This window comes from Lampetra fluviatilis, chromosome 53, assembly GCF_964198595.1.
Source record: "Lampetra fluviatilis chromosome 53, kcLamFluv1.1, whole genome shotgun sequence".
Lineage (NCBI taxonomy): Eukaryota > Metazoa > Chordata > Hyperoartia > Petromyzontiformes > Petromyzontidae > Lampetra > Lampetra fluviatilis.
Window position 1 is genome coordinate 1590594 of NC_136327.1, and position 19319 is coordinate 1609912.

The window sequence follows — 19319 nt, forward strand, 5'->3', positions numbered from 1 at the left end:
TTTCTCCGACGATTTAAAGGCGAAGCTAGGTGAAAGTGAATAGTTTGTTGAGAGTCGTGGGTGGTTTAATATATTTAAAGCGAGGGCAAATTTTCATTACATTAAATTAATGGGGAAGCTGCTCGTGCTGATGTTGAAGCAGCTCGTGAATTTCCTGGCCATTAATGGCTGATATTATTAGGGAGGGGAAATTCAGTGCTTAGCAGGTGTTCAACCTGGCTGAGACATTGTTTTTGCAAGAAGATGCCTGATTGTACTTAAATCACAAAAGAGGAGAAGTCTTTGTCAGGGTTTAAAGCTGCAAACGGCAGATTAACCCTATAAATTGGTGGCAATGCAGCTGTTGACTGCAATCTTGGCCCCTCAAGGGCATCTCCAAGGCATCACTTCCTGTCCTCAGGAAGTCTAACAACAGAGCATCAGTAACTGGGGCCCTATTGGAAGACTTGTTTTGTCATCATTTAGTGAACGAACGGGAGCAGTTCTGTGCATCCAATCAGCTGCCCATCATCATCTTGCTAGTGTTGGTTAATGCTCCTGGTCACCCTGCACACCTGGGTGATTTTCATCACAACATCAAGGTTGTCTTCCTGCCACCCAACACAACATCCATACTGCAACCTATTGGTCAGGGACGTATTGCCTCATTTAAAGCCTACTACCTACGTAGGACATTTGCAGAGGCAATAAAGGCAATAGAAGGTGAAGGTTGTAAAACCCTTGAGTTTTGTAAGGGTTTCAATATTTATCATTTCATCAAGAACATTACAGGGCCTTGGAATGAGGTGCAGCAGACAAACATGAATGGTGTTTGGATACAGCTTTGCCCTCAATTTGTGAGTGATTTCAGGGGGTTTGAGGAAACGATGTCCACAGTCATTGACAAACGTGGTTGGATTGGGAAAGTAAATTGAGCAGGAGATTGAGGCTGATAAAGTTCAACAGTTGCTCAGCTCCCATTCACAAGAGATGACCAATGTGCTTTCAGATGTAGCTGAGGTCACTGCCATTCCGGAGCCCAAGAGATTTACAACCAAATCATTGGCTGAAGCTTTTCGTTATTTTGAAGCCGGCTTGACTATTCTTGAGGTACAAGACCCTAACTTATATATATTTACCAATGTCTCTAGAGTGTCCACCGATGGCTTGAGATTCCACGAAGATATATATGAACAAAATAAGATGGCCTCTGTCCAAGTTTCCCTTGATAGGTTTTTCAGAAATGTTGAAAAGGAGCCAGAGCCAACCCGACCAATCTTTCCAGAAAGATTTCCAGAAAAGTTTCCAAAAATGCGCCCTTCACCATACTCGCTTGGTCACTTCTTTTAATTAACCATGAATTTCTCCTACACAACCAAGCCAACATCAGGACTCAAGGTAACAAAAACAAAACGGATTTATTTATTTTGATGTTACTTTATTTTAAGTTGTATTCACCATACAGTATATATATATTTTAGAGTGTTACATGCAAATATACAATTATTCTTATTTATAAGCTTAACAATGCTTCACTTTTTTGTTTAACCATAACACATTTTAAGACACCGACAGATATGTGCATTTAAATACAGTACATTATTGCTTCCCGACTTACGAACCATTCGACTAATGAAGGGTCTTCAGAAACATAACCCATTAGTAAGTCATGCACTTGCGTGTGTGTGTGTGCATGTGTGTGTGCATGTGTGTGTGAGGAGCAGTCGTGTATGTCATACGTCCTTGCTAACAGCCATTATCCTATTCTTTGTCTTTTGCCTTTATGTGTGCGATGTTTTTTTAGGGCTCTTTAACTTGGCAAATTTAAGCGTTTATGAAAGAGGTTTCTGAGACATCGAAATTTAAGTTTCTTGGTCTTGGTGGTGACGTTGGCGGTGGTGGCGTCAGTGGCGGCGATGGAGGCGGTAGCATCATCAGTGTCGGCGTTTGAGGTGGTGGGATCGTCTGCGGAATTGGTGGACATTGTGGTGTTGGCTGCGGCAGCAACGAAGGTCTCCTCATTAGTCGTGATAGCGGCGGTGGTGGCGTCATTAGCGTTGGCGTTCGCGGCGGTGGCAGCGTCGGCAGCATTGGTGGAGATGGTGACGTTGGCTGCGGCGGCGTTGGCGACTGCGACACGAATCAGCTTCTCGTGACGCAGCCGTTGATTCTCCTTCTTTACGAGCCAGTTCTTTTCACACAGCACCTGTGGACGCAGCACCATTGCTCTCTCCCGAAGCAGTATCTCTCGACGCAACGCCTCATTTTCTTTACGCGTCTCCACCTCCCTGACCCTGAGGAATGCGTTGTCGTCTTCCACCAAGCTTCTTCTTTGACGCAGCTTCACGTTTTCCTCGCACAGCACGGCGTTGTAACGCTCGGTGTCGGATAGGTTAGAGCTCCAACGTCGCCACGTGAATATCTGGATCGCAGCCATTATCACTATCGCAACGGCCATGAGCTGTTGTGACACAGTGTATGGCAAGGGGTCCATGTTGGGTTCTGTGACCAATAGAGTCCGGTAGTTGACACTTTCTCCTTCGTAGTCAACCAATCTGGTCAAGTGACTCAAGATCAACATGACAAACGCTATGACTACATGCAGGAGCAGCATCTTGCCACGAGTGTTGCCAGCGCGAATCCAGTTGAGGTGTGAGTCTCGCGTGTGAGCGTCACGTGTATTTAGCCTGTGACGATTGTGACGTCACCGCCGGATGTGACACGCTGACCCCGCCCCCAAAAAAATCGGGGTTGTGACGTCACAGACCGAGCTGCGCTCTCATTATTTATTTATTTTACCTCACGCGGCGTCTCGCGCAGCGCCCCTGGCGGTAGCGGGAAGGATAACGGTGGGGGGGAGGGGCAGACGGGGGGAGGTGGAGGGAGGGGCGTGTTGATGACGTCATCGCCAGCTTTCCCATCACAATCGGCGACGCTTCCCTCACGTAAGATGGCCGCTGGTGAGAATCGTTCGCGAGTTTGAAGTTACGGGGTAGTTTTTTTTTCGTCGTATTCCAGCGCCTTTCTCTTCTCTCTGAAGCAGCAAGACACGAGGCCTTCCACTGCCAATAACCACCAACTCACGTGTCTCCTTGTTGTTGCAGTATTCATTACGTAAGGGACCGGCAGCCTTGGCTTCACCACCATCTTCTGGTAGAGAGCACAGCTCCAGATAATTCTAGATTTGGAGCTTTCGTGACTGCAAGGATCCATACTCTTAGATTTTGTCGGTAAAGTCACGTAGGTAAAAAATAAAATAATGAAATAATAATAAATGAAAATAAATCAATTAACGTCGTGATTTAATTGATTTTTTTTTACCTACGTCACTTTACCGAACAAACCTAAGAGTCTAAGCTCCAGATAAATTCGAGTGTAAAATAGAAGTTGCCTGCAACAAGCTGGCTAAGTGCGTGAGGGAGGATGCACGGCTGGAGAAAACACCTGGGAATATGCAAAACTTGTGCGGGTTTCACGACGCATTTATATTTATGCGACCCAAAAAAACCTTAATTATGGATAGCATTGGTCGCGAAAGCTGACGTGTTAAACTCATTGAACATAGTTTATTGAATAAAAGTGACCATTGAAACGAGGTTTAGAAAGCTCGTTCATCCATTAAATCGATGCGTCTGTCTGTGTCTCCGTGTTTGTGTATCCGTGGCTGGGTCATGTAGCCAGCAAAGCCACCGCATGCCTAAACAGCTTTTGTTCGGCCGGATCGAGGGGGCTAAACGGGCGCGGCACGGGCTAGAGAAGAGATGGAGTGATGTGGTACGGGAGGACGTGGAGCTGAGTGGACTTGCCGATGACTCGTACCAGTGGTGTCAATATCGGCCTCTGGAGGAGGCTCGTGAAGGACGCTACTGGGCAGTTGGAGGCAGTCGCCCTCCAACAACAACGGAGGGCGGAGGAGCGACGCTCACAACAACGAGCGGAGCGCCGGGTGGCTAAAGCACAGCAAGTTGGCACAGTAGGGGGCACAGGTGGTGCATCAGCCAGTCATCTCGGTCATCTCAGTCGACCCGTGACCTCTCCTGGGTCTGCCCCGTGACCTCCTGCCAGCGGGCGTTCGATACTTCACGTGGCCTCAAGGTGCACATGGCCTGGCACAAGCGTCGTTGTGACGTCACCGCCACTTAGTGGCGAATGGCGGTTGCGGTTGTTGTGTTTGTGCAGCTTCTAGCGGCGGCTCGTGACATGTCCACGAGGTGGGGCTGTTGTGAGTGACGTCTGTCACGGTGGCGTTCTCATGAAGAAAACCTCGTCGTGTTATTGGCCTTGCCGTGAAAGTGATATAACTGTCCTGTCCCCCAACGGTGGGCATTTATAAACAATACGAAACAAAACAACAAAGCACTCAAATGCTGTCCCCATGACCCTCAAGTCCACACTACACAACCCCTTTGACACTGTCAAAAGCCGTGACCTGCTGCTATATTTGCACAGTGCAACCAAGTGTTGTGACATCGTCTCATTGCACTGATTACAGCCACGGGCGTCTTTTTCACCGCCCTGAATGGGTGTCAAACGGAGTGGCTAAAATAAGAAGTGAATGGCAACGACTGAAGGGAAATCTCTCACTCGGACGCCTTCACAGCCGCCCCGACACCTCCCCGAGGCACAAATCACACTGTGGTGTTGCAGCGGTTTCAAATGCGAACAACTTAAAATGTTATCTTCACTAAGCACGTTGAAAGAATCATATTTTTAAACACAACAAAAGGATTTATATAAAAGTATTTTTTATTTCAGAAATAATTTTATCTTCTCCAGCTAGTTGGTGGGGCAGCGCCCCAACGCCCCTAGGGGACGAACCGCGCCTGGCAGCTCCGTGTCTGTGTGTCTCTGTCGAAATGTCTCACTTCGTGTATCTGTACCTCCTGGCCAAAGCAAGTGCACGGGTGGCTGAACCTACAGGGTTACCACGAAGAGTTGTGGCATTGCCATCACTCTGCCCACCAAAAGAAATTACCTGCCTGGCCATTATATAGTGGCTGTTGTTGTCGTATACAGGCAGTCCCCAAATTACGAACACCCGACTTACGAACCTCCACATTTACGACCGTTTCCATAAGATATTTATCTTTCAACCATCGACTTGCGATCGTGCACTCGCAAGTGAGAACCAAACCACGGAACTATTTGGTTTGGTGCAGCGATCCTTGGAGAGATGGAATGAGTCGCAGCATCCCGCGTAATGCACGACAGTCAACTGGTCGGCGAGATTTTGCTTGCTTAACATCGTGTGCTGTTTATTCTACGGAGTAAGTTTAGATACCGTAGTGAACCTCACCATGTCTGAGAAACGGAAGACTGAATTTATTTAATCTTCGTGCGTCGAGGAAAAGCTGCAGCATTACTATGGAGATGAAGCTGGACATAATCAAGCAGTCTGAGAAAGGTGAAACTCCTACGACCATACGACGTACATTCGGCCTTCACCAGTCAACGATAGGAACAATAATACAAGACAAAGATCGAATTGTCGAACATGAGAAGGGATTGGTGCCTATGAAGTCAACCACAATTACAAATAAAAGGGGTGCCGTGATTTGCAAATTGGAAACCAAAAAATGCTTTTATGGCTTGAGGTCCAGAATCAGCGTCATGTGCCACGAAGCCGTATGTTGATCCAGGATGAAGCAAAATGTTCCTCCGAAAATTTAAAGGCGAAGCTAGAAAAGTTTCCTGAAAGGTGCCCTTCACCACACTCGCTTGCGTCACTATCTTTTAATGAACCATTCAATTCGCCTACACAACCAAGTCAGCATCAGGACTCAAGGTAACGAAAACAAAACGGATTTATTTCTTTATGTTTCTTTTTTAAAGTTGTATTTACTATACAGAGTGTTACATGCAAATGTACAATAATTCTTATTTATAAGCTGAACAATACTGCCCTTTTCAACGGGTTTAATTAACTTGATTCCTCAATTTGTCATGGTCAAATCTTGTAATCAAAATTTCTTCCACTTCCCGTTGTCCAATCAATTTCACATTTTGCACACGTACTCAGATCCGGTGACTCTGCATGCTAGTATCAAAATCGGCATCAATTAATTCGCTAATTTAAATTAATGAACATTTTGTATGGACGCCTTATTATTTATATATATATATTTGTGTAGGTACAAACGCCGCGGTCCCTAAACTGTGGAATCGGCTCGCACACAAAGCAGGCGCCGCGTGTCTCAGGCGCCATTGACGTACACTTTTTTAAACGAGTTTATTTGTTTAACCATAACACATTTTATAACACTGATGGGTATGTGCATTTAAATACAGTTCACTATTGTATCCCGACTTACGAACCATTCGACTTACGAAGGGTCCTCAGGAACGGAGACCTTTAGGAAGTCAGGCACTTGCGTGAGTGTGCGTCCATTTGTGTGTGCATGTGTGTGTGAGGAGCGTTCGTGTAGGTCATACGTCCTTGCTAACAGCCCTTGTCCAAACAGTCTGTTAAGGATATACAGGGGTTCTTTGTCTTTTGCCTTTTTGTATGTGACGTTTTATTTCGGGTTCTTTAACTTTTAAAATTAAATCGTTTTATGAAAGTGGTTTTTGAGTCGTAAAAATGTCCGTTTTTTCGTCTTGGTGGTGGCATTAGTGGCGGCGGTGTTGGCATCGTGTAAGCGGCGGTGGTGGCGGTCACGTCGTTATCGTTGGCATTCGCAGCGTTGGGAGCATCGGTGACATTAGTGGAGCTGCTGACATTGGCAGCTGCAGCACGAATCAGCTTCTCGTTCTCGTGACGCAGCCGTTGATTATCCTTCTCTACGAGGCGGATCTCCTCATGCAGCATCTGTGGATGCAGCACCATCGCCCTCTCATGAAGCAGCATCTCTCGACGCAACGCATCATTGTCCTGACGCGTCGCTGCCTCCCTCACCCTCAGGACTGCGTTGTCGTCTTCCACCGAGCTTTTTATTTGACGCAGCTTCACGTTTTCCTCGCACAGCATGGCGTTGTAACGCTCGGCGTCGGATAGGTCACAGCTCCAATGACGCCACAGGTTTATCTGGATCACAGCCATCATCACTATCGCAATGCCCATCAGCCGTGACACAACGCATGGTAAGGGGTCTATGTTGGGCTTTGTGCACAATAGAGTCGGGATCGGGTAGTTGGCACCGTCTCCTTTATAAACGACCAATCCGGTCGCGTGAATCAAGGGGAACATGACAAACGCCTTGACCCCAAGCAGGAGCAACATCTTGACACGGATGTTGCCAACGAGAAGCCAGTTCGAGTGTGAGCGTCACGTGCGAGCGTCACGTGTATTTAGCCTGTGACGATCTGTGACGTCATCGCCGGATGCGACGCGCTTAGAATCCGATACCTGCCGGTGACGTCAGCTGACACCGCCCCCAACAAATTTTTTTGATACGTCACACAAGGTCTGTGACGTAACGAGATGCGCCCTCATTAATTATTAATTTATTTCTCAGGCGGCGTCTCGCGCAGCGCCCCCAGCGGTAGCGGGGAGGATGACGGCGGGGGGGGGGAGAGACGGGGGGGGGAGACGGGGAGGGGGCGTGGTCTGTAGCGCTGCCGCGGTGTACGCGTTCCTGTCGGCCATCTTACACAGGGAAAACTTTCCTGCTTTGGCCAATCCCCGCGTCCCGTTTCGGCGTGGGGGGGGAGGGGGGAGGTGTGAAGTGGTGACGTGTTGATGACGCCATCGCCGGCTTGCCCATTCACAGCAGCGGGCGACGCTTTCCTTGCGTAAGATGGCCGCCGGCGGCGGCGATTCGCGGGTTGCGGTGGCGGCGGCGGCGTTCAGGGCGCACATGGGGCGCGCGTTCCCTTCTCTCCGAGGCAGCGAGAGAGGCGGCCTTCGATAAGCTCCGATAAACAACACCCTGCTAACCAGCGTGTCTCCTTGCTGCTGCTGCTGCTGTTGTTGTGTTTGTTACGTAAGGGAACCGGCCGGCTTGGCTTCACAACCACCACCACCGCCAACAACCACCACCACAACCACCACCTTCCCCTACGAGGTTTCAGCTCTGCGGGGACCTCTTTGCGGGCTCTCTCGCTCGCTCGCTCGCCCCATCGTTCATGGCCGTGTCGCGGGGAGACGTCGTCTACCAGAAGGGGCAGGTGATGGAGAAGCCTCGCCCGCACCTCATCTCCCATACCCCCCCTCCTCCTCCTTTGTGTTACACGCGCGCCACGCATCCACTCTGGATGAGGGCCTCTGCACACGCCGTGGGGTTTATTCACTTGACCATACTTCACCTCGCCTGGTCTGTGCGGGTTGGTGGGAGTGGTGGGGGGTAGAAAGTCAGTCGAGTGGTGGCTTGCGGATGTACTTCTGTTTGCTGTGCACCGCGAAGCAGAATTAACCCGTTACTTTACTATCGTTACTTTAGCGACGTTACTTTACTATCGTTACTTTATTCATGTTACTTTATTGACGAATCAACAGCGGTGGTCATATGCGAGTCACCCACTCGCCGCCCTAGAAATGAGGAATTCCCACCACTGGCTCGGTATATAATGTCCCCTTGCTGGCATGACCATGCAATCAGTTTTCGACGCGTACTACATTCAATTAGCCTGCAAATTGCGTGTGTCAGCACTGTATGGAACTCGAGCTTTCACTCGCCCGCATTCACAGACCCGCTCTGACCAGCGTGGTGAAGTATGGTCAAAACACGCGCCGCAATGCGCCGCCCCCTGGTCCAGCAGTGGACGTCGTCACCTCTCTCACACAGCGCTCCGGGGACGCCGTGGGTCTCTGTGCGTGGCACGTGCGGCCGATGTCGACTCAAAGGGGTCGTGGTGAGGGTCGTGGTGATGGTGGTGGTGGTGATGGTGGTAATGGTGGTGGTGGTGATGGTCGTGGTGATGGTGATGGTGGTGGTCGTGGTGATGGTGGTGGTGATGGTGGTGATGGTGGTGGTGATGTTCGTGGTGATGATGGTGATGGTCGTGGTGATGGTCGTGGTGGTGATGATGGTGGTGGTGATGGTGGTGGTGATGGTGGTGGTTGTGTGCCCTTTGTAGAGTGACGATTCTGACATTTGGGACGACACGGCGCTCATCAAGGCGTATGACAAAGCCGTCACGTCCTTCAAGGTGAGCGAGTGTCTCCGACTGGCTGCGAGCTCAACTTTCTGTATTTGCGCGGTCAGGATTACCCTGAAGTGGTGACGGTAGTTTTTGTATTAAAGTATCACTCGTGGGGAGCGGTAGTGCAGCGGTTAGCGCACTGCGTGACGAACCTGGCTACACGGGTTCGATTCCCGCTCGCGGCCAACACCGGTGACGATGATCTGAATTGGTTGTGGGCCTCCCCTAGGTCGACTCAGCCAAAGTGGGTACCTGGTGTGGTGTGTAAACATGGCCACTGGGGAGACAAAGGCGGCCGGGCGTGGTGCTGGCCACCCACCCCCTCGTGTGCTGTGCCGGCCTTTATAGGTGCTCGCTAACAGCACTTGCCCCATATGCGGGGGGTCTTTGTCTTTGTATCGCTTGTCTGCGTATACTTGTACGCTTCGTATCTCTGTGTGCGTGTACATTATTATATTTACACCTTGAGACACAGCACACCCTGTTGCAAGGGATACTCGGGAAAGCCCGACAACATGACACACTTCGTGTGTCACGTGCACCACCAGTGGTTAGAAAACTAATTTCTTTAGAACTACATTCTAGTTCTCCTTCCCCCGCACCTCTGATGAGCACGGTTGGCTACGTACGATGCGAAAGAAATTCAACATACGTACACCTTCGAGTACTGTGTTATCATTCGATGGTAAGCGCCTTGCTCAAGCTGATATGACTGTTTTTGTCTAAACGAACTTTCTTACCAGTGGGCAGTAAACGTGCACAGTGATGCGGCCACAAATATGAATGGGGAAAATGGGCACAGTGGTTTGACAGTTTTGTTGCTAACTCAATAAGTCGGGATATGCCTAGACTAGTTATAAGAAATGACACTGGACGTTGTGCCATAGCAAAGTGACATAGGATTTCTAAGAAACGCTTTTTGAGTCTATGAACCATTTAAATGTCATGTAAATACGTACATTCATACGCAGCTGGAATTGCTTCTAAATCCTCAAAATTAACCTAGAAAGTCACTCAAATTTGACCGCTTGGGAAACCCCCAAAAATGCCTCTAAATCGAGCAACAAAATTGCCGAGTTGGCAACACTCTTCGATCCGTTCCAAAGTAGTACGTGTATGTACAGACGCAGATCAAGACACCGTATTAGAGCAGGGGTGGGTTACCTACAGCCCGTGACTTCATCACTGTATATGGCCGTGGCCACACGAAGCCCAACCAACCTCAACTCACCGACCGTGCTCTTTCAGACGGCGCTCAAAAATGGCACGGCCACTTGCGAGAGCCCCAAGATCTGCCGGGAGACGAAGTCTGTGAACAAGCGGGCGAAGACACGGAGACGGCACAAGAGGAACAGCGTGTCGCCCTCCGACAAGGTAAATATCCTGAAGCAGAAGATTAGTGGTGCTCTGGATGTGGCTGTCACGTGTATTTGCAAATGTGATTTATAACTTTGATCATTACCTACGTGATGTTAATAGTTGTCTTCTTTGTCGTGTCTGCTGTCAAACCTATTTTGGTCTTTTCCCAATCTTCTCCACAGGCCACTGCTTCTGGTATTTAGCATTGTCAAATCTTTGTAGAGCTGCAGGGCAATCTCAGGGAGAAGATCCATGAGGTTTGCTTCTCCTGACAAGCATTCCACAAGTAGTGACTAATCCCATATCTGCATTTCCCATAAATATGCTAAATTCCTCTTGATATGCAAATTCCTTTGTCAAGGCGCCCCTTCCCCCGCCAACCCAGCTTAAATATACGCTCCCAAGCCTGGTGGTGCCCATTCAGACGCTGTCTTTCCGACAGACCTGTTCTTCACCTGAGGACGGCTGCTTGCGTTGTGGCCGAAACATCGTGAGAATTATTGTATTATATTGTATTTTTATTATTTTATTATTTCCCTTCTACATGAATTTACCGAAAGAACCAAGAAGAAAAACATTTGAGACCTGCTTTGCCAATATTAAATTATGATAATCGGGTTTTCCCCTTTCTGGTTTATTGCCTGAAAGGGGAAAGCCCTATTATCATAAGCAAATTATTATTTTGTGCAGAAGCCCCCCCATGATTTCGTGAGAGAGTTGCTTCTGCCAAAATCCACTCTCAGTCTGTTTAGGCTCCACCGTGTGAGCCATTTGGAGTTGTAGCCAGATGCGAGCTCCGTGTTAATGTGCCATTTTATTGAGGGACTACTGTGCGGTGTTATCTCCGTGTGGTCTGGGACTGTTTTGTTGTTTTTGCTGCCTTGCCCAAGCTTGATAAATCGGACTCCCGTAATTAATAAATTCCTTATTTATATTTAGTGACTTGCTAACCATTTTCTCTATTTTTCACTGCTATCGTTTCATTTGTATTGTTTGCTGTTGTACCTTGCTGACCTCCCCATTCTGGACCATCTGTGAAAAGGAGCTTCATAGCTCATCGAATTCCTCCAGTCTAAATAAAGATTCTCATGTATTTTTTTATAATTCAGTGGGGTCATATGACATTGATTTCTCCAAGACAGAGGTTCTTTGCAAGCCATCTGGCTACCATGAGAGGTTAGTTCATGAGGCTATTCACATATACAAACACAGAGACAATTTCAACCGAGAAGATGGATTCTGGCTTAGCAATCATTGGAAGGATTTGATAAACCATTTCGGGTCTTAATTGATTGTGTTCACGCTTACGGTGACTTTCAGACCGCATTCTATTTTCTTCTCCCCCCTCCTCTTTTCCGAACATAGATGGACTCGTCCATGTGGCCAACTGCCAAATCGCTGTCTGTGGTGCTGACGTCAGGACAAACCGCCACTTTTTTCAAATTTTCTTGCCGTTGATTTCACACCTGATGACGATTGCTTGTGTTGCAGTCGAAACGTCATGAGAATTTTTCTTGTTTTATATTTATATTATTTTATTATTTCCCTTCTACGTGACTTTACCGAAAGAACCAGGAATATTCTCATGCATGTTTGTTGAACTGCTTTCGCACTGTACATAGCCAACCGCGCTAGTCAGAGGTGCGGAGGAAGTACAATAAACTAAACACAAAAAGCAGTTCTAAAGAACTTAGTTTTCACTCTAGATGTAAAAGTGCAGTTCCAGTGGCTTCCTAATATCGGAAAGGAAGAGCGTTCCAGATGGCCGCAGAAGCGCATCTGAAAGTGCACGGTGAAAAATCTAGCCAAAAGTTTGATGGTTAGCCAAACGGTCCCTTTCAGTGTTCCCTGCTGCGATGACACTGAGAACAAGGAACACAAATGATACGTAAGCATACACAGTCCTGCGGATTGCAATTTTCCTCAGCTAAATGCCAATGTCGAGGTCTTCCCGCCACGAGAGCGCTTCAGGAGAGAGTTCATGTAGTTTTTTTTCTTCCGTTGGTGGAGCGCAGACTACAGCGGTTTACTACGTGGAGACTTAAGGCAGCCAGGCGTGGTGCTGGCCGCATCGCCGCCTTGTGCGCCATGCCGTCCTTCATAGGTGCCAACAGCGCTTGCTCCAGTGGCACGCGTCGGCTGCACGGGGGAATCGTTGCCCGTCTTTGTGCCAACCTCTCGTTTGCCAGTGGAGGCCGGGCGACCTGTGCCAGGCTGTCTGGTCCGAGGACGGCGTAGTCTACGACGCCACCATCAAGTCGGTGGACGCCGGCGCCGGCACGTGCGTCGTGGTCTTCACGGGCTACGGCAACGAGGATGAGATGGAGCTCGCCGATCTCCTGCCGCCAGCAGCGGAGTCCGCCGGCGGGGAGAGCGACACGGCCGCGAGCTGCGACGCCGACGCGGCGTCCCGGGGCGGCAAGGTGAGCCGGGGCGGCGGCGGTGCTGTGATGGATTCGGATTAATAGATTCGTTGAGAGTTGAGCTGCCTTTACCGCTCAAAACATGCAATGCGGCAAATGTTCATTTGCTCTGAGCCAGTGGTGGAAAAACCCGACCCCCCCCTCCCCCAAGGCTTAAACTTGTAACTTTTCAAGAACAGTCCTGGGACCACATTGACCATCTTGCACAAACCAAAATGGCGATGTATGGTCAAACAACTCCCATGACCCAATACGGCATGGTGAGACCTTCATCTGTCAATAGGGTTGTAAATGATAGCATAATTCATTCATTGTGGTGGAAAGGAAGTTTTTGATACATTTGGGAAGAAAAGCAGCCTAACCCCTAAACGTTGGCAGCGACGTGGTTCTCGCCAGGACGTGGACTCAGCCCTACGTTTTATACAGCCGTGTTACCGAGGGTGGAGGTGAGGAGGTGCCTTTCTGTCGGAGCGTAACAATACGAGTCGGTTGATCGGCAAGACGAAGATTTGTTTTCTGCGTGGGGAATTAAAGTTGTGGAGCGTCGTTGAACCAAATGCATTGCATTTCAAGAGAAGTAAAAACATAAAGAAAACCCGCTCCATGAAGGCAATTTTGATCGATTTTTAAGTCAGATTACAAACTCGTCTGCCACATGGTTTAGCATTCTAGCAGATCTTTGTATTTTACGTGTGCCAGTGGAAGTACAGTGGTGGTGTGGTTGCGTGCACTACGCCCCGAAGCCGGCGACTTGAGTTCCACCAATACAAGTGGCTAATATTTAATCCTTTCCTGTGCCTCCCCTAGGTTGCCTCAGACTTAAATAATCACCTGGTGCGGTGTGTAAATATCCACATTTGGGGAAACAAGGGCAGCATTGTGCTGGCCAACCATCTCCATCGCGTGCCGTGCCGGCCTTAATAGATGCTCTCAAACAGCATTTGCCCCAACAGTCTGTTAAAGGCTATGCGGGGGATCTCTGTTATTGTGGAAGTACATGCCGTATCAACAATGCAGTGCGTTGTTTCAAGGCCCATATGTAATGTTATGTAAATACAGATATTACCTCTTCATAAGGAACCACTTGCGAACCTGGAATGAACTTAAACTGGACCTTGAGGAAACGCGTGACAACGTTAATGTATCGCTGTGTATATATCATGGTTTATTTGAACAGGCATCCTAATCAAATGCTAATTTAATACATGACGTACAGGCAGGTACATGTGTACATTATTAATAGAATACAAGAGAAAAACCCATCAATGATTGGATATTTGTCAGCGAGCACGATCGTTATATATGTAGGGTGGTTAAGGTAACCCGAACGCTGCGTGGAAGTATATACGCTACTGCAGCTATGCTCGTAATAAACGGGCTGTCGTTATGAGCATGGTCCGTTACAGGAGCTGAAGCCGCAGTCATTTAAGCAATGCAGAATCGCGCGAAAGCGCCTCTCTGATGTGCGTCCCCGTGTGTGCGCCGACTCCGCAGGAAAGTGCCCCCTCCGCCGACGACTACGAGATGCCAGGCAGACCCAAGGGTGGGCACGGAGCACGGAAGAAGGGGGGGCACAAGCAGAAGCACAGCGTCCCACCGTGGGACTACCCGTCGCCACCCTTATCCCATCCTCCCCCCTTCCCTGGCTTTCCACCTTACGTGAGCACCTTCACCCGGTGGGACACTTGAGCTTTGCCGCGCGTGTCGTACGGAGACGCGAGTGTTGTTAGACGAAGAATTAAAAGTGATTGTTACATGCCGACGAGAGCGGTTAATCGATCGGCAGGTCGCATATCGTGGGGGAAAGCGTGTAGACTCCCACTTTTTTTTCCCGTCTGGCCAGCGTGAAAGAGTAGGCCAAATACCCCCTAAAGGGGCTCTCTAGAGAGCTCCTTCTCGTGGAGACCCGGATGCCAGCAGTGGCTTGGCAAAACATTGCAGGGGCTGCATCTTTGCCCGAGTAGAGCTCCCGCTCAGCAGTTCGTATTAATTCAATCTGCTGGTGCCTCGTTTTGTTGCGTTTGATTTGACATTTTTTCATTTTGTTTTTCAGTCGAACGCGTGGGGAGGATTCCCACCGCCTCCTCCACATCTCTCTGCAGCAGCTCTTCCGGTAGTTGACACACACATGGTCGCTCCAGTCTATACGCTGAGAATACGCACAAGTGTGGAAATGTTGTTACTTGGCTACATCACGAGAAAGCCCTTACACCAGGAAGGCCATCAGACTCTCATTCAGAAAGTTTGCGACGTTGGGGTGTTTGTCGCTCATTGAGTGTTTTTGTGTGTAGGGGAATCCCAAAGGCCCCATGGAGAAAACTATTTTTACGAGACGAAAGCACCACAAAGTTTTTCTCAGATTGATTCAACAATTAATTTTCTGTACTGCCATTCCCCGAGTATCTCACAGCCCACTGGATTTGGGAGTTGTCGTGAATTTCGTGTCACCCACCAACCAATCCAGTCAGTGCTGGATTAGATGCGTGCCCAATAATTAATATTGCGAGATTATTTGGCCGGTATAAATACCCACGTAAGCCACTTCGTTTGAGTGGGAAATCAAGAGGAGGACCTCAATCCAGATTGTTGGATACTGTGGAAGCAGACCTCGGAGGTAATTTGTCAATTTGTAACAACTGTAGAATCTTTCGATTTAAAGCTTTCGTGACTGCAGGGATTCATCTTCTTGGTTCTTTCGGTAAAGTCACGTAGAAGGGAAGTAATAAAATAATAAAACATAATAAAATCATTGTCACGACGTTTCGGCCACAACGCAAGCAGCCGTCCTCAGGTGAAACCAGGTCTGTCATTCAGACGCTGTCGCCTCGACAGACCTGGTTTCACCTGAGGACAGCTGCTTGCGTTGTGGCCGAAACGTCGTGAGAATTATTTTATTGTTTTATTTGTATTATTTTATTACTTCCCTTCTACGTGACTTTACCGAAAGAACCAAGAAGATGAACTGTAGAATCAAAGGGAAGTGGCGATGAGGCATGACGGCATCAGCCGTGCTGGTTGTGACGAAGTCCGACTTGACTCTGGCCGTGTGGATTTGTCTTCACGGGACGGCACCGACCGATCTTGGGTTTATACTTTTAGTTTTTTTCGGTAAAGTCACGTAGGTAAAAAATAAAATAAATAAAAAATAAATTAAATCACGACGTTTCGGAAGCAACACAAGCCTCCGTCTTCAGGTGGAACTGCCACAGCGAAATTACACCTGAAGACGGAGGCTTGTGTTGCTTCCGAAACGTCGTGATTTAATTTGTTTTAATTTTATTTTATACCTACGTGACTTTACCGAAAAACACAAAAAGTATGGATCCTTGCAGTCACGAAAACTTCAAATCTTGGATCTTGGGTTTGTTTCTGCCGGCTCCCAGATGATTCCACCTCCCCCTCTGCCTCCGAGTGCCGCCTTCCCGGATGACGATGACGAGGCTCTGGGCAGCATGCTGATGGCGTGGTACATGAGTGGATACCACACCGGATACTACCAGGTAAACACTGCACGGCATTTCAATACCGCATCGCACCACTCGGTGTCCTTTATTCCATCGTGGGCGGGCGCAAAAGAACGACCAACCGTGAGAAACTTCAACAATCGGCTCGCTAATGAAGTGGTGGGTACGACCTGTAATTGGGGCATGGCGCTTATTGAAAATGTGAAGATTGTTTCATTTAACAGCTTGTTTGATTTTACACTGCCACTCAATCAATTGGGGATAAGATGTCAACGATTCCCTTCTAAAATGAGTGCAGGACTTGGCTCCGTCTTCATTGGTGGCCCTGATCCATTCATCACGATTACACGGAACAAACACCCGTTCAGTTACACGGTGCTTCAGACGGAGAAACGTAATTCTCGCGTATCTCTCCCGTGGCCTCTCAGCTGGTTATTAAAGCGTGTACGTGCGCCGTGCCGCACTTGATAGAAAGTCAAATTAAATACTTCTCAGACACCGCTACACAAGTGTTGATGGTCGATCGTGTGGCTTTGGTTCTAGGGTCTGAAACAGGGAAAGAAGGATGCGATGGCCGGGCGGGGCCCACGCTACAAGTAACAGCAAGGTGAGCTCTCCTCAACTCAGTGGTGGCTCAGTGCTGATTTTGGTGGCGAAATGTTAACACCTTCGCGTGGTGTGCAGGAGGTTGTGGGCTCCATCCCGATGCCTAAATATTTGGAGTTTGCATGTTCTCCCCGTGGTCACGTGGATTTTTTTTCCCGCGTCCCTCCACATTTAGAAACACGCCCTTAAGAGTGTTTGGCTGCTATAAATGTCCACGTGATGAGCCGCGTCGTTGAGCTATCATTAGTGGCCAGGTCGCTTCTGAAAAAGAGCTACGTAGCTCAGTGGGCCTTGCCCGGTAAAATATAAAAAGTTGATAGTTTTATGGGTCTGTACTTAATGTAGGACATGAGTTTAAAGCTCTGCACGATTTTTTCCAGACTCGTTAACAGAGCTTATACATAAATTATTTTTACTCGTTGTAGTAAAGCACAGCACGTCGTCTTACAGCGGTGATGTCACCGTAGCGCTTGGTCAGTCGGTGTGCCTGAAAGTCACTTGAAAGTCTCTTAATGCACTCCAATTACGGTTGAAAGCATGAATGGTTTGTCTCTATCCATCTGTAAAGGATGGGGGGGGGGGGCACGGTAAGTCGCGTAATGATGATCCAATATGAACGAAAAGTTATCCAAGTTGTGATGTTATTGGGGACTAACCCTTTAGACAACCGCAAAACATCATTAAAGTGTTGGCCAAATCTTGGTGAATAGGATCTCGGGATAGAGATTTTCAAGATTTTCCTTGTCTGCCTTCCATAATTGCCCTATGTTTACATCCTCTGTTATGTTTGGCAGTTGTATTCAGTATATACGATAAAACACAGTATCACTAAGGACGGAGTCATTCATGAATAATACCTTGTACACTTAAAACGAAATGATCCCGATGACAAACGCGTGTTGCAAAAACACGTGTCGGAATCCGTGGGTTTGAATGATTTTACTTTTTTCCCCTTCCCATAATGCTTGGTGAACATATTTCACCGCCTTGGACACACGATCGTGTTTTTATTGTTGTTGTTATGTTCTTACCCGCCCTACTGGACATATGTGAGAAAGAGCTTTATAGCTCACCGGATTCTGAGGAATATATCTACGAAGGAAAGTTGTTTTAGAGCAGCATCTTGTATTGTTTCCTAAAAGCATAAACAGCTTCCCGCCTAAGTGATTGTGTTTTGTGTTGTAGGGTCACGGAGCTGGGATCACGATATTTACACGACGGTGAGAGCACTGGGTGCAAGGCCCCATTAGAAAATACGATTTCTACTCTTTTGTGCACAATAAAAGTCTCGATCATCTGCGAGTGGCAATCGTTAATTCCAAACGGCACCGCACGGAGATCAGCTGGGGTGCATGGCTGTCTTGATCAGCTCAAGCCGATTGTAAACCCACGTGACTTTTGTGTGACCCCCACCCCGTCAAAACACTCTGCTCCGTCTACCCGGCTTTTGCTCGCAACTTCCTCCTCTCCCATTGGTGTTTGTTTAGTTTGTTGTCCTTCACCGACACCTCCGATTAGCGTGGTTGGCTACGTAAGGTGCGAAAGAAGTTAAACGTACCCTACATACTCTCATTAGCGTGGTTGGCTACGTAAGGTGCGAAAGAAGTTAAACGTACCCTACATACTCTCATCATCTCCGACATATTTGCCCAAGTCATTCCCCGCCCCCCCTCCTCCTCTTCCCCCTCCCGCCCGGCGCTCCTTCCTGCTGCTCATTGAGAGCCGTGCCCTCTTTGTCCGTCTTGGGGACTTGCGTCTGAACATCCCTTCCCGGGCGTCTTGCCCCCGTCTGCCTATCGCGCAACTGACTCGACACCCCTTCCCCAGTGTGCCGATGCGTAAAGAGTCTTCATCTGAAGAAACTTCATGCAGTGAAGAAACTTCCCATTTTCCTTCAAGCGGAGCCATTGCACCGTCATGGAACTGCCCTGGGAGATGACATCACTGAGCTGCCTTTGTGTCTTTTCACTCGATGGTTTAATGCCGTTAATGAGCGGTTCAGATATGCGAATGTTATAATTACACACTTTATTGCTCAGAGGTTGGCTGAATCCAATGAAACAAAGCATCTATTTCACACACGGGTGTTGTTTTACTGTTCATTGATGGCCTTTGCCGAGGTCACGTATTCTATATATATTTGAACCTCGTTGACTTGTGGGTTGGCTGTGCCTGTTCAAAAGCAGCATCGCGGCAGTGCTGGCTCAAGGCTCGGCCAAGCCCAAAAGCCACGGGGCGTCCCCCCCCCCCCCCGTGGTCCCCCCCCCCCCCCTCTCCTTTAGTCGGGCCGAGTGGTGGTCAAAATGTCACGTTCCTATCGTGGGGGAGTTATTGACGACATGAGGCATGTAACAATTCCTTGATTCATTAAAGTGAACTCATGCGCACAACACATGCGAAGACATAA

General features: G+C 48.4%; 1 protein-coding gene across 3 annotated transcripts; it reads left to right on the plus strand.

Annotated features, from left to right (window-relative positions):
* Positions 1–7690: 7690 nt before the first annotated feature.
* LOC144949270 (uncharacterized) lies at positions 7691–19309 on the plus strand. Of its 3 annotated transcripts, none has more exons than XR_013640261.1 (10): positions 7692–8085; positions 8995–9066; positions 10309–10434; positions 12609–12842; positions 14337–14501; positions 14896–14955; positions 16226–16342; positions 16850–16913; positions 18098–18448; positions 18507–19309. XR_013640261.1 is itself a non-coding variant. In XM_078879189.1 (10 exons), exons 1-8 carry the CDS (start codon positions 8044–8046, stop codon positions 16904–16906), a joined length of 873 nt encoding a protein of 290 aa, XP_078735315.1. In that variant the 5' UTR covers positions 7692–8043; the 3' UTR covers positions 16907–16913; positions 18098–18132; positions 18740–19309. The 3 variants fall into 3 exon arrangements, 2 of the variants coding, with proteins under 2 accessions (XP_078735316.1, XP_078735315.1); XM_078879189.1 differs by having other exon boundaries at positions 18098–18132; positions 18740–19309; XM_078879190.1 differs by lacking the exon at positions 18098–18448 and having other exon boundaries at positions 7691–8085; positions 18740–19309.
* The last annotated feature ends 10 nt before the right edge of the window (positions 19310–19319 follow it).

Excerpts from the sequence above, each read along its gene's own strand:
- LOC144949270 (XM_078879190.1), top strand. The coding sequence starts at position 8,044 with ATGGCCGTGTCGCGGGGAGACGTCGTCTACCAGAAGGGGCAG. Across the intron at positions 9,067-10,308 it reads AAGCCGTCACGTCCTTCAAG|ACGGCGCTCAAAAATGGCAC; the intron begins GTGAGCGAGTGT and ends GTGCTCTTTCAG. Across the intron at positions 16,343-16,849 it reads ACCACACCGGATACTACCAG|GGTCTGAAACAGGGAAAGAA; the intron begins GTAAACACTGCA and ends CTTTGGTTCTAG.